The sequence below is a fragment of the Grus americana genome, chromosome 22 (assembly GCF_028858705.1).
Source record: "Grus americana isolate bGruAme1 chromosome 22, bGruAme1.mat, whole genome shotgun sequence".
NCBI lineage: Eukaryota > Metazoa > Chordata > Aves > Gruiformes > Gruidae > Grus > Grus americana.
Window position 1 is genome coordinate 8,190,610 of NC_072873.1, and position 13,816 is coordinate 8,204,425.

Here is a 13,816-nt window from a genome sequence, read left to right on the forward strand (position 1 = left end):
AGCACAGTAACAAAGCTGGAAGATTTTTCTGCGCTTCTCTGCAGATGAAAAATTTACTACAAAAAAATCAAGAGATCTAGCTAAGAAGAATTCATTAGTCAACTTTCAGGCATCTATGAGCCAAAAACATAAACAACATATACTGTCAGTAAAGACAAATTTCACACAGGAACGAGTGAGGCATAGATAAATTAAAAGCTATTCCTGTCAAATCAATGTCACTAAAGGTATTGTTAATGTGTTTCGTGGAGGAACATGATCACCTGTGTAGCCAAACAGCACAAAGCAGGATTTCGATGATGAGCGATGCTTTGAAGGGAAATCCCAAGCAAACTGATGCTCAGACAGCTCCACTGCGCTCAAGCAAGAGAGGCTATCAAAAGGCTACGGCAAGTCAGGGCACATGTACGCAGACAGGCCTGGGAGCATCATGAAAGAGCCAGGAAAATTCTACCGTGGAGTATCACTTGTCTCTAGGGCACTTTCAAAGAAGAAACACAAAGAACAGTCTGGTCCTATTTTTTGTCTAGTTGTCCTGCAATTCACCAGTTCTCTCCTAGAAGGAGGTACAACCTAGTTATGGCCACTAGAAGCTTCTCTTCCACAGCCCAAAAAAAGGGAACTTCTTGAAAAGCCCAAATATTCCCCTCCTGGGGAAAGGGGAAGAAGGCTGGTCAAAGGGAGGCCACTTCCCCAGGTGCCTTGCCAAAGTCCTCAGCTGTACTATGCCATCAGCTTCTCACCCCCCCAGAGCAAAAATACCAGCCCTGGGACACAGCAGGTTCCCAGAGACAACGTGACACTACCAAACTGTACCCAGACCAGCTCTGCCACTGTTGAGTGGCGCATGCTCAGTCTTTAGTGAGTAACAACGTGCGCGTGCACGCGCGTGTGTGTGTGTTCCCCTACATCTGAACATCGAGGACATAACTGACCATCTGCTGCAAGACTTGGTTGCCACTGAATGGGCAACATTGAGAGCTGGGTCTTAGTCAGGTGGAAGAACATTCCTGAAGTCAAAGCAATCAGTTCCTCTTGAACTAAAATTGCCACAAGCTGCGACAGCAGAGATTTCCCTGTATAGCTGTGTTCACCTGGCTAAAATTAAAGTTTTAAACACAAGCAGGACTTTATTAAAATAGACAGGTGATGACAAACTACAAATGTTACGTCTCAAACCACAGTGGGATCCTATGCACCGCACAGGAATTTTGATTAAGTTTATCTCCCCTTTGCTGATTTCACCAACGTGGCCCAAATGTCAATACTATTATGAGAATCTTATAAACACAAATTATTAGCAGTGCGGACATCTCTAACTCGCTAAGCTTACCACTAGGACTCCAAATCAAAGGTCATTTCTGTAACGTGATACTTAATCATGCGATTTAATGATATCTAGTTAGAGGCTGAATAGGTACATTAACACGAACTAAAATATACCAATATGGGAAACACGCTACACAAAATATCAGGGAAAAATCATAAAAACTGGTAGGAATGGGAGAGTCACTAGTGTTCCCAAGAGAAGTCAAAACACTATTTTGAACCAGAATGTCACTTACCCAAAGACAAGATAAAGTTTTATTTGTTCACATCTCACTATTCACTTTTTTTTTTTTTTTTAAAGATCAGAAGAAATGTTTCAGTACAATAGGGATTTTCTACTTGGGAGTGTAATTCCCCTTTTAATTAAAATCAAAGCATTCTGGTGTGATTGTATCATTCAGATGAACCTATCGGGAACCTGCATCGATAGCAAAGTACCGGCCCTGAATACATCAGGGAGAGATGCTTATCTTTGCACATTAATCTTCAGGCAGGTTAGAGTAAGATCAGCGTTCCCAGACTTCACCTGCCACACAGACAAAATTTCCCCAAAAATATAGTTGGGTGGAATTTCCCCCTCTCTCCTCCTGTAAGCTCAGCATTATTCCAGCCTCCAGTTAATCTTCCTGCTACCGACAAGTAGCAAGACTGGAGTAACTTGTTTCTGCTTTTAATTCAAAGCTGAAACAGAAGGTTTTATTTTAAGTGGACTCTCAATAGCCAGGTTTTTTGATCTATCAAGTCATTTGCCACTGTAAAGAGAAGGCAACCAAGTCAGTAAGTTCTTCCTAGATCTTTGAAAAGAGCTTTCTCATCGTAACTTGTTTGGCTTTGAGAAGTTTAACGCATGCATATATAAGGAGGCAATAACTAGATTTATGGCAATGGCAGGACATTTATCAATTTCTGATGGAATGTGATAAAAATGAAAATAAATCAGCTTTCAAGAAGCTTCCAACGGAATGCCTTTGGCTACACAAACAAAATCATGACTCAGAAAACAGGATTTTGATAAGAGTAGATACAAAACAAACTAGTCTTTTAAAGAAGTCACCACTGCGGTTAAAAAAAAAAATAAATGCCTCTGCCTCTTCATAGAGGAGCTACAAAAATGCAGCTCATTTAAGCCAAAGATTATGCCGAGCTGTGGGATGGATTGCTGAACACAGCAGCTGATGTTTACAGTCGTATCCCACCTGGATGTTAATAGCCATAAATCTCATCAGCATTTTCTATTTTTTGGAATAAAGCTGGATCATTTCTGTCTACTTAGAAAGTCAATGTGATGTAATTTGTAAATGCCTTACGGAACACTTACCCGCAGAGTGTTACAGAGTAAACAAGTATCAACATAACAGGGTCACTGGGATGTCTCCAGCCCTGGCTTTCCAGCTGCAGAAAAACTGTGGTTGCCAAGCCATGGTGCTGACACCTGATAACTAACACCTCAACTGCAGCCATGTGAAGTGAGAGCAAGCGTCCTCTCGGTATCCGGTGATGACTATGGCCATCAACGCAGAAATCCCTTTCAGCACATTTTGTGGAAGGCCCCTTCCCTCCATTCCAAGCCTGCTGTCTGTGACCTTCCCTTCACATTTCCTCGCTCCTGTGTTGAAAGAGAGAACATTTTTCTTTCCAGGCCACGCAGAATTCTGAAGCCCTCTCTCTCATATCCATCCCACTGGTCTCTTTCAAAGGCTGAAGATCTTCAAGCCAATTTGCTCTGTGAGGAGAAGCTTCTCTGATCCGACCATCCTGATGCCCTCCTCCAAAGTTTTTCCAGTTTTACTGCGTCCTTTCTGATACAAAGGCCAAAACTGCATCCAGCAATTCAATATGTGAACAAACTACAGATTTACAGTGGCATAAGTATGTTCTACTTAGTGGGGTTTTATTTAATTCTTAATAATTACCAAATTCAAGTAGGAATTGACTGACCTCTACTGCACCTTTGAGCAACTGTTTTCGTAGATCTACTATAGCCTCCAAATGTTGCTCAAGTGGAAAATCAGCACAACCAGCATTTTACAAGTTGTGATTTTCGCACACATCATTTTCATTGATCAACACGAGGTTTCATTTGTGCTTCTATTGCTGAGTCACTCAGTCTTGGGAAGTCCTTCTGCAGAACCACCAACGAGTTGAGGTTGGAAGGGACCTCTGTAGATCATCTTGTCCAACCCGCTGGGCAAAGGGGGTTCACCTACAGCTGGTTGCCCAGTGCATCAGCCACTCCTCCCAGTTTTGTGTCATCTGCAGACTTGCTAAGGGCACACTCCGTCCCATCATGCAGGTCATTAATGACGCTACTGGTCCCAGTATGAACATGTGGGATACACCACTCGTGACTGGCCTCCCTACGGGCTTTGTGCTGCTGATCAAACCTCTGAGCCCAGCAGCTGAGCCAGTTTTCAGTCCACCGTGCTGCCCGCTTACCTAGTCCGTCTTCCATCAGTTTTTCTACAAGGCTGCTATGGGACACAGCGTTGAGAGCCTTAGCGCACTTGAGATAAACATCCGCAGCTCTCCCCTCATCCCCTGGGCCAGTCATTTCATTCTAGAACTCTATCAGGGTGGTTAAACACAGTTTTAACTTCATAAAACCATGCTGACCACTCATGATAACCTTCTCGTCCTTCATTTGTCTGGAAGTGGTCTCCATAATTAGTTGCTCCATCACCTGCCCCAAGACTGAGGCAGACAGGTCTGTGGTACCTGGCTTCTCCTGATTACCATTCTTGGAGATAGGAGTGACACTTGCTTTCTTCCAGTCCTCAGGAACATCTTCCTAAGACAGCTGAGAGTGGTCTCACAATGGCAGGGGCCAGCTTCCACAGCACTCATGGGTGCATCCATCAGACCCTAACTGCAATTCAGTCTTCAGTTTAGATTCAACAGCCTTTCCCAAGTCATTCATGGACACACCGAACAGCAGAGAACTCTGCAGAACGTGACTGTGACTCTTCTTCACTGTGAGTGCAGACCAGCTATTCCTACAATTGTTCTCTCAACCATTTATCCAGCCACACGTGACCTCTCCTCATGTTATCAGCTTCTTCACTTCCTTCAAGTTTCTGTATGTGGGGGATGCTTGGGTGGTCTGAAGTCAATCTCTATGGTTTTAAGAAGGTGAGGGAAAAGACAGATGTCAGGGACTTAATAGCTGTCCTCCCCAAATAAACTGCACACAGAGGTCTTTTTAGATATATGGAGGAAGAGTTAAGTGACCAGATTGAGCCTCAGGGCCACAGGAAACCATGTGTTTCAGAGCGAGTAGAGCACTTCATTTTATAATCACATTAGGAGGAGAAGGCCCAGGAAAGCATTGGTCCACTTCTCAGTAAAGAAAAAAGCAAACAACAGAAAATGCTAAGTTCAAACCGCTAAATACTTTTTCACACAAATGAAGACTTCATGTGTTATGTGGCAGCTAATATTAATATCAGTGACGAAAGGGCAAGAATAGGAAATAGGAGTAGGAAGAGAACAAGAGCCCACCAGAGTATTAGATATTTGCAGATTACCCAGACAGGAACTTCACCCACGAGCACTCAGAGCGGGTGAAATCATCTCAAAGTCACTGAGAACTTGTACAGGGAAGAAAGTGAACGTCATCCATAATGTTATAAAGGGAAAAGAAGAGCTGGGGGAAAGGAAGGGAGCCATGAGGTTGGACTAAATCTCAAGAGATCCCTTTCAGCCTCAACTATTGTCTGGTTGTGTGGCATAGACCTACCACTAACTTAATTCTTGGAAAATTCTGGCACAATGTCTTTTTAGGTAGGTAGAAGAAAACAAGGATACAAGAAATAGCCAAAAGGAATTTATTAGATCAGTCTGAGACAACTTCCCTCTAGGAAAGGGTAGGAGGTCACACACAGAGAGTGTGAGAAAACAAATAAAGCAATAGAGGGAGATTTACACTTTCATAAAGATATAAATAGGTCTTATACATCTTCATAAACATGTAGGAAAACCACAGGCTGAATGAAGTTAAAGGTAGATGAGAAGTGGATAGAAAAAAACACCACTAACTTTAAAGCACAACAAGAAAGGATCCATCCTGGATTTACTGGCAGGCAGCGCTTTTATTAACAACCTGGAAGATGGAACAGAATGCGCCTATTAAATCTGCACACTACAATGCCAAGATCTACAAATACACTGATGGGCAGGATTAAATTAATTTAAAAACAACGTCATTTGATGCACAAGTTTCCACATTGGGGTAGGAATAATTAACTGCACATTGCAAAACAAAACAAAAAAATCCTCATGTTGCAGATTATAAACAGGCACAAACAGGGTGGCACAGACAAAACCTGGCAACTGCCCTGGAATTGATTTGTCCCTCAGTTCCTGTGCCCTGTTTTGGTCACTTCTGGGCAGTGAAAAGTGACCAAGGGAAAAGATGATCAGTGATCTAGAGGTTATGAGAAATGGTTTAAGAATCTGAGATCTAGCCTTGACAATACTGAAGAAAAACATGAACAGACAAGTATGTAAAAGCCTCATTCAAAAACATAAAAGAAATAAACAAACTATGATGAACTGCTGAAGACTGGGAATAAACACTTGAAAAACGTTACCAGTAAAGATGCTCTAAGCAGTGGAACAGGCTGCCTTGGGAGGTTCTGGCATTTCTATCACCTCAATTACAGGTTAGACATGTCTGACACTGATTTTTCATTAAAATTATCCTATTTTAAGAATAGACTGGATGAGATCCTTTCCATTATTATTTTTCTTTTATAGTATCTGAGTACTTCAAGAACATTAATGTATTAATTTTTAAGATACCTTAAAAGACAAGTCTCCATTTCACAGGCAGAATCCAAGAAAGAAAATATATAATATCTGAGTCCCTGCTAATTTGAATGTTCATCTTTTGTTAATACATCACTTTTTATATAAAAAGTCAGCTGTACTTCAAAAATACGAAGCACTGCAACCAATTGATCCCAAGAGGTCCGAGGACAAGTTAAGATGGTTACCAGGAAAATAGAAATCACCTTTGAAAAGTCTAATTTAACCTAACTGATGGTAAACAGGAGGATGGGGAATTTGGGTTCCATTTCAATCTCTTCACAGGAACGTGATCTGTAACACCAAACATTTCTATAGCTGTTATTAAACTGTAACGACATCTACATATGGAACCTGCTTTTTCAGCAGCCTCTACAACAACTAATGTGCCACATAAGTCATTAAAATCACTTCCCTGCTGAAAGCCAAGATTGTGTTTCAATGCATGGAGACATGAGAACGTTCTTTAAAAAGAGAACCAAGAGCTCGGTACTAGCATTTTCTTTTCAGATCTGAGAAAATGTTTTTCAGTCTTGATGAAATTTACAGCTCCAGGCACCAAATATCAAAAGCTTTAGTCCAAATGGCTAAATATCTGTTGAAGTCAGGAAAACAAGCAAAAAAACAAAAGAGAGAACAGTTGTATAAGTATTCGGCAATCTTAATGTTAGACAATGGCACAAGCCGTTCAATGAGCCGAATTTAAAGTCTCAGCAGAAAAAACAGAATTCACACAGATGTGAAGAAAGGGCTTTTCTGCAGGAACAGTTTAGAAAAATATAATATTTATCAAATAAAAAGGAGAAGCTTTAGCTTGAGCAAGAGGATGCCTTGAACTGCAACAAAGAGTAACCAAAACCAGTCTGCAGCTCACCACGAAGCTGCACAGCTTTACTATGAGCTGCACGCCACAGAGATCTGGACAGGGCTTGAAAAGAAGGACGATTCCCTAGAAGTGCGGCTTTTGTAGGGCTGTCCTTCAGAAAGGCCAGGACTGCTACCTCACCTCCATCAGTGCGCTGCAAGTGTAACGTTCCTTCCTTAGAAGTATCATTCCTACGACAGCAAGGTCTTGTGGACAGCACTAAAGAGGAGTGTCCCCTCCTCAATCCTCATCCAGATAAGGATTTATTTCCACTTGGCAGATTATTAAGACTCAAGCATTAAGTGAAAAATAACAGCATTGCCAATGTTCATAATGTAAAGAATCTCCAGTAAATGACTGCAAAACTGTAGCCTTAAGCAATCAGCTTAAACTGATGACTGTCAGAATTAACGTGGTTCAGAAGCGACCTTACCCTCGCTGCTGCCCTGGCATTCTGTAGCTACGTCACATGAAGCCAACCAGGGTCTGATCTACCTGAATGCTAACCCTAGAGACTTTTTTATTAGTAGTATTTTTTGCTTCCAGCTGTATTAGCTCTCTACAGAGCCATACAAGCCCAAGGCTGCCACGGTAGAAGTGGGAGATACGTGTACGGGAAAAGCGTGGGTAGGGAAAAGTAAATTGCCCCTTTCCAGGGCAGCAGGGAGCTATGGCCCAGTTTAATGACCAGCTGAAGTTGGCCTAAGATTTCTTTTCTTAGATAAACCAAAGGCTGTAGCATCAGAGTAGTATTTACACCCTTGGATGATATGGTTAACTAACGTTGATTTATATGCTCCAAAGCCAGAACATTCCTTGGAAGTTAGATAAACCACACACAAATTGCAAGCAATTTTTGAAGGGTCTATACAGCCTCTATGTAGTTACAGGACAGAAATATTTATTGCATTTGGCATGGAAGTTGCAGTCTGTGAGCACTGGGCAAAAACCAGAAATGGGTGAGCGCTGGAGCACCAGATAGCAAGCAAATTCTTTCTTTTCCTTTCCCAATAAATTATATACAAAGGTGAACAGCTGTCACACTGACATTTCAGATCTGAAATATAGTTAAGAGCAAGTTATAACTAAGGCAAAGAAAATGAATGTCAGAAAGTTTTGTTTTTTCAAATTTCAGATAAGCTCTTTAGCCCTAGGGTTAATCAGAGAGCTACAGAGCTCTGTTTGGAGTCTAACTTCTTACCAGAAAAATGTTTCTTTGTGTAGTATGTGCGTAAACACGCACAAGTAAGGGTATATGTATTTATACAAATAATATGGCACACCTTTAATTCATTGCCCAGGGTAATCAAAATACTAGTGGTCCCTCAGAGAAGCTTTTTCTTCCTGTATTAAGTAACACCAATTAACAAGAGGAACCATCTGAGCAGCATACCCTGCAAAGCAGCTCCGCAACCTCAACTTGCAGTCAGCAAGATTTCCGACCTTCTCTGGAGGTACCTGGTGGAGACACAGGTCCTCCACGGCAAAGTCAGCTGCTGTACATCGCTACCAAAGAGTGCCCGGCTGTCAGGTTAATTCAGCTAGTGATAATCCCAAGGGAATGCAATCATAGTCTGACACATGACTGCACGCAGGCAGGGACGTTGAATGGGTCAAACTACAGCAAGATGAAAACAAGCTCTAATTACCTCTAGTCTATGAACATATTTCTCATCACAGCCCAGTGACACTGATGAGAATTCCCAGAGTCTAAATCTTTTACCTTCACATATGGTCACAGCTAAAGACTCTGCACTGCAGCCATGAATACATATGATAGTTGCTTCAAAAGGTGAAAATATTTCAAGTAAGGGATGCCAGTCCATCCAAAGGCCAGCTGTCAGCAACACTGCTGAACTGGACACAACAGAGCGTTCAGGTAAAAGCTTCTTTCCATAGCCAACACCATTTCTCTCATTTCCTCTCTCTGCAGAGCAGCTAAATATTTAGCAAATTCAAGCATTTGATATTCTCAAGCAGAGAAGTTCTAACTTGCTCACAGCCACAAAACACAAGAGAACCAAGATCAGCCCCCCAAAGGCCTTGGCTACCTGATCAATATGAAGCAAAAAGGCAGGAGAGAGGGAATCGTGCACGATTTTGATTTAGCTACAGTGTTTCTTCACTGTTTCTCCATAAGTGTTCAAATCACTAAGGAAAGAACTAACACACCTCACGGGGAAGTTTAAAATCAATTCCACAAGCACTGGAAACGAACACACTACACAGCCACACACAAACAGGACATATCTTTTGATGAAAATCTGTTTTGTAATCAAAATCTTGATTGCTTCATTTGTGGGGAGAGGGAAGAAGGATCAAGAAATATAAACATACATATAAATTACTCAGCTATGGATTCTGAGTTTAAATACAAACCCACAGAGATTATATTCAGAGAACGAGGACCAGCTATAACATCCCCAGCCACTTTATGTGACAAAATAAAATATCTGCAGCTGCATATTGCTTACTAAAAATTAAAACCAGTACCATTTATCTGCCTGCCAGCACATGTTTACAAAGTAATGGGACTGCCTTTCCTTCCCCCAAACCTCCCTCAAAAAAGTTATATTTAGAATCTGTGCTTTTATTTCACAAACTCCAAGACGTGCCACAGCCTGTGCATCCTCTCCAGCATTTCAAATCTGACCAAGCATAGATCATACAAGATACTGTATTTATTGGGCTAACGCTGTGAGAAGGACATAGGTTTATAGTGCAACTACCAGGACAACAGATATTTAATACATAAGGCAGGATTGTTAAGACAGAATTTCCTTTGACTTATATATAGACAGCCCATTGCCAGTAAGTCAGGAATAGGAGCATTCAGTCTCAGTGCTATGAATAAATGAAGCATTTCAAAGAACAGGGAGCATCTGAGTTCCAACAGAAAAGCGTTCAGTTAAATCCTGTATCTCCTTCGTTCAGACACTTCACGTACAGTGTCGAGGATTCACATCTATCCCCCCTCTCTAGCCGAGTAACAAGAGTTTGAAAGACAGGCGGGAGCAAGAGGAGAAGAAAAGGCTCAGTTAGTTATTAGATCCCTAAGCAACTGCCATGTTAGAGCATCAGAAGGTTGTTAGCTGAAATCCAGTCCTTACAACCCAGAAACAGGCCTGCACCCTGTATTCCAGCCATACTTCTCACATCACACTCACCCATTTGCTCCACAATTTCAGGTGGAAAAACTCGAGAAGCAAAAGCTCGTCGGAAAATATCTGAGAATTCTTTGTCAAGGCCCCCAATGCCCATTTTCTCAAAATTCCAGTCTGGGTTGATGATTGACTGGCGGTTTTCCTTGGTCTTTGATTTACCTGCAGGAAAAAAAAAAAAAAAATGTTTCAAACACGTAGCAGAATTACAGCAAATAGAAGTACAAACACCACAACAGTTCTACCAGGTCAGACCCACATCCAGCTAACTCGATGTTTGGTTTCAAACGGGAGGATGCACTGAGACAAGGATGCAAGCGCAGTACACCAGAGACTCAGTTTACTTAGCAAACTATTTTCCCAGTCTTCCAACCGTCCAGTTCAGGGATTTCTCAAGCCAGGTGCTGCTCCAATGTATTTAAGAATCCACAGTAGATTTCTTCTGCCACAAATTTACCTAGGTCTCCTCGGATCCCTGTAAACTTAGTACCCAGAGTACCTACAGCACCTGGCTCTTCATGTCTGCTACTGGCTGCACAATGAAACACCTCCTTTTGAGGGTCTGAGCCAGCTCCTACCTGCTTCATTTCATGTCCCCCAAGTCTTACAGCTGAAAATACTGTAAATAGTATCAGTATCCACTCTCAGGCTACCTGGGATGATATTAGGCTTGTCCCGTATCCTGCTCAGTCGTGCCTTTTCCAGGCAGAGCAGTCCTCACTTGTTCTTCCTTCCTTACGCAGCAGCTGCTCCACACTTGAGCATCCTTGTTCTCCTCTCAGTCTTCTCTATTTCTACTACAGCCTTTGACAGACAGGCAGACTAGAAATGCATGCACTGTGTTTTGTTTGTATCTTAACTACAGCTACAAAATTATGCTTTGCTTTGTTCATATTCCTTTATTAATAATGTGTAGCATTTCCTAACAACCATGCTTACTAATTGTTAACAACAAGGCTCAGGCTGCTACTGAGCATGGGTCCAGCAGTTCCTTGAAACTATCATACCTGGGATCTTGGCCCAAAAGAGCAATCCTTTTTGACCAAAGTTAGGAATGTTCTTCCTCCCACACATCACTTTATTTATATTGAATTTCCTCTGCCATTTTGTTTCTTAGTCACCGAGTTCCATCAGAGCAACCTTTGTCACCTCATTACTCAGCCTTTTTTCCAGTTTATTCAGTAATTACAATGAAAAGCAAAGGCCCCAGCAGAGTTTCATGCTGAACTCCACTGGCACTGGCTATTTACTTCTAGACCTTCTCTCTTACAGATCTCTGTTTAGTTTCCTTTTAAAGGAACTTTGATTAAGAACTTTGCTGGAAGAGCTCTGAAAAACAAGCAGACTGTGTCAGCCCTTACACCCATGCTTTTTGATTGCTGTAATGAACTCCGGTGGGATCACGAGGTAAGAGTGCCCTGACACAAGACAGGCTGACCCTTCCCAGTGTATCATCTCTATACAGGTACCCACTAATCTGACTCTTTATTACAGTCTGTTGATTCTTTCTGTACAGATTTCAGGTTCAAAGATCTGTAGCGCTCCAGACCATCTCTGGAATCCTTTCAAAAACAGACAGCACATTCACCATTGTGCAGTCCTCAGATACCAGAGCAATTTTAAGCAAGGTTACACAAAACAATTACAAGGTCAGCTAGCTCCTTTACAACTCGGAAGAATAAAAGCCAGTCCTGGCAGACTACCACTGTTTATTTTGCTTGTTTGTTCCAGAACTTCTTCTAGAGCCACTTCAAGTTGAGCCAGATCCCCTGAGCACAGGTCTCGTAGTCTCCATGCAACAGTGGAACAGCCCTCCTGGTTTTTTTTTTTTTGCTAACAAACCACACGAGTTTTTGTCTTACCATGCTCCTTACTCCCTTTTCAGAGAAGCTTTAAAGTAATCAAGGCATTTAGGAGGCAGACAACACGCACAAATGCTACTACAAGAATACTGCTGAGATGCTAACAGCCAAATCTACGTAGGCTCACCTTAAGTGTATTCGAGGAAATTTATAAACAAGCACTGACACTCTTAGCAGTTAGATCAAAGCTTCCAAATGGCTTTCAGCAACATCACCTTGCTTAGCTACCAGAGAAACCAACAGTAATAGAAAAATCCAGAGAGAAAGCAAAGACTCTGAAAACTATCCTTAACTCAGGCAGAAATTAGATAGCTTTGCTTTCTTAGACCTAGACAGTGCTTTACAGAATCAGCCCTGGGGACCATTATCTCCCCTAAAACGCCAGTCCTGGCAAGCTACAACTGGGCATTTTGCTGATTTGTTCCATAACCTCTTCTAGAGATACTTCAGGTTGAGCCAGGTAATCAGTTAGCGTCCAGTAAATACACTAAATAAAAGGTCTGTGTTAGGTGACTCAGACTGCTATTAATCTTGGTCTAAACACACTGGAATCAGTACTTCAATTCCTAGTGCAGCAAAATAAAAAAAGAACACGCCTCTAACCAACATGTTAGGGACCACCTGGTAGAACGTACAACATATAGCACTAATGCATAGTCCCATGCAGGGCAGCAGTGAGCATTTGGTTCACCGATCACTGCATATTTATTATCTCATTGCTCCTCTCCAGTTTGCAGAGCAGGGATGCTCCTCTTCCTGTAGAGCTTAGCCTACACCCCCCCCTTCTGGCTGCATCTGATCACAATAAAACTCCTGCAGACTGAATTAAAACATCATCCATTGGTTTTATAACACACAACTCTGCGCTAAGTAGAAGAAATAGAATTGGCTTTTGATTTAAATGATTACAATTCTTTTCTATTGAAAAAAATAAAGGCCCTTTATTGAAGGCAGTGCTCAGTGACACTTACTTTACTTCTATCTCCTCTCTCAGAATTTAATTATTCAAAACTTTACAATTCTCCAGAGACTAACAAAGCACATTAAGGAGCTCTGCCTCAGATCAATGAGGAGATTAAATAAAGTAGCAATCTGACAGAAGTAAATTGAGGCATAAGCAACTCTTTTGTCTTGTCTGCAGGCAGTGATTGAATCACAGTGGAGGATTCCTATTTCCAATCAATCAGCTCTCCCACAGGATCACTCTTCACACCTAGACACACTAGGAGGAAGATCACATGTCATTACATAGCTTTGAATATCAACCAAGTAAAACATCACTGCTTGCTCTGATGCAATAAATTGGATGATGTTAATACTCACCTCAAGCTGTGCCATCAAACATGTAATCACAGGTATGAATTAATTGCCCATGGAAATTTCATTCGGTGCTCTTAAAACCTGTATCCTTGTTAATATGCTTAATTACAGTCATCTACAGTTCAGCCTACGGACCTGTGGGGGGGTTCAATACAGATGACTGGCTGCGCTCTCAGATAAAAACATCCACGTAAGATGCGAGGTACACAGTTACACAACAGCCTCACGTCTCCCCATTTTTTGGAGCAACTGCAGCGCACGAAGCAGACAACTACAGCACATGACGTCACAGCCTCACCTTTGAGGGTAGATGGCACTTCAGGGCATCAAAACTCAGCCACAAGCTCCTGCAAGGTCGAACGAGTTGAATTCTACTTTCCTAAGTGATTACCACCCTCCTATGTTTTATTTCTGTAACAAATACTCGAAGTACTGAGAATTCACAGCCAAGCAGAGCTGTGCTTTGAAGCCTA

The 13,816-nt window shown here is 41.8% G+C and overlaps 1 protein-coding gene across 3 annotated transcripts in view; it reads right to left on the reverse strand.

Moving 5' to 3' along the window:
• Nucleotides 1-13,816, reverse strand: part of NSF (N-ethylmaleimide sensitive factor, vesicle fusing ATPase) — an 83,138-nt gene that overhangs the window by 39,697 nt on the left and 29,625 nt on the right. For all 3 annotated transcript variants that reach the window (XM_054801701.1, XM_054801702.1, XM_054801703.1), the window contains exon 8: nucleotides 10,168-10,323. In XM_054801701.1, the coding sequence (XP_054657676.1) occupies nucleotides 10,168-10,323 (156 nt within the window). The remainder of the gene's footprint in view (nucleotides 1-10,167; nucleotides 10,324-13,816) is intronic.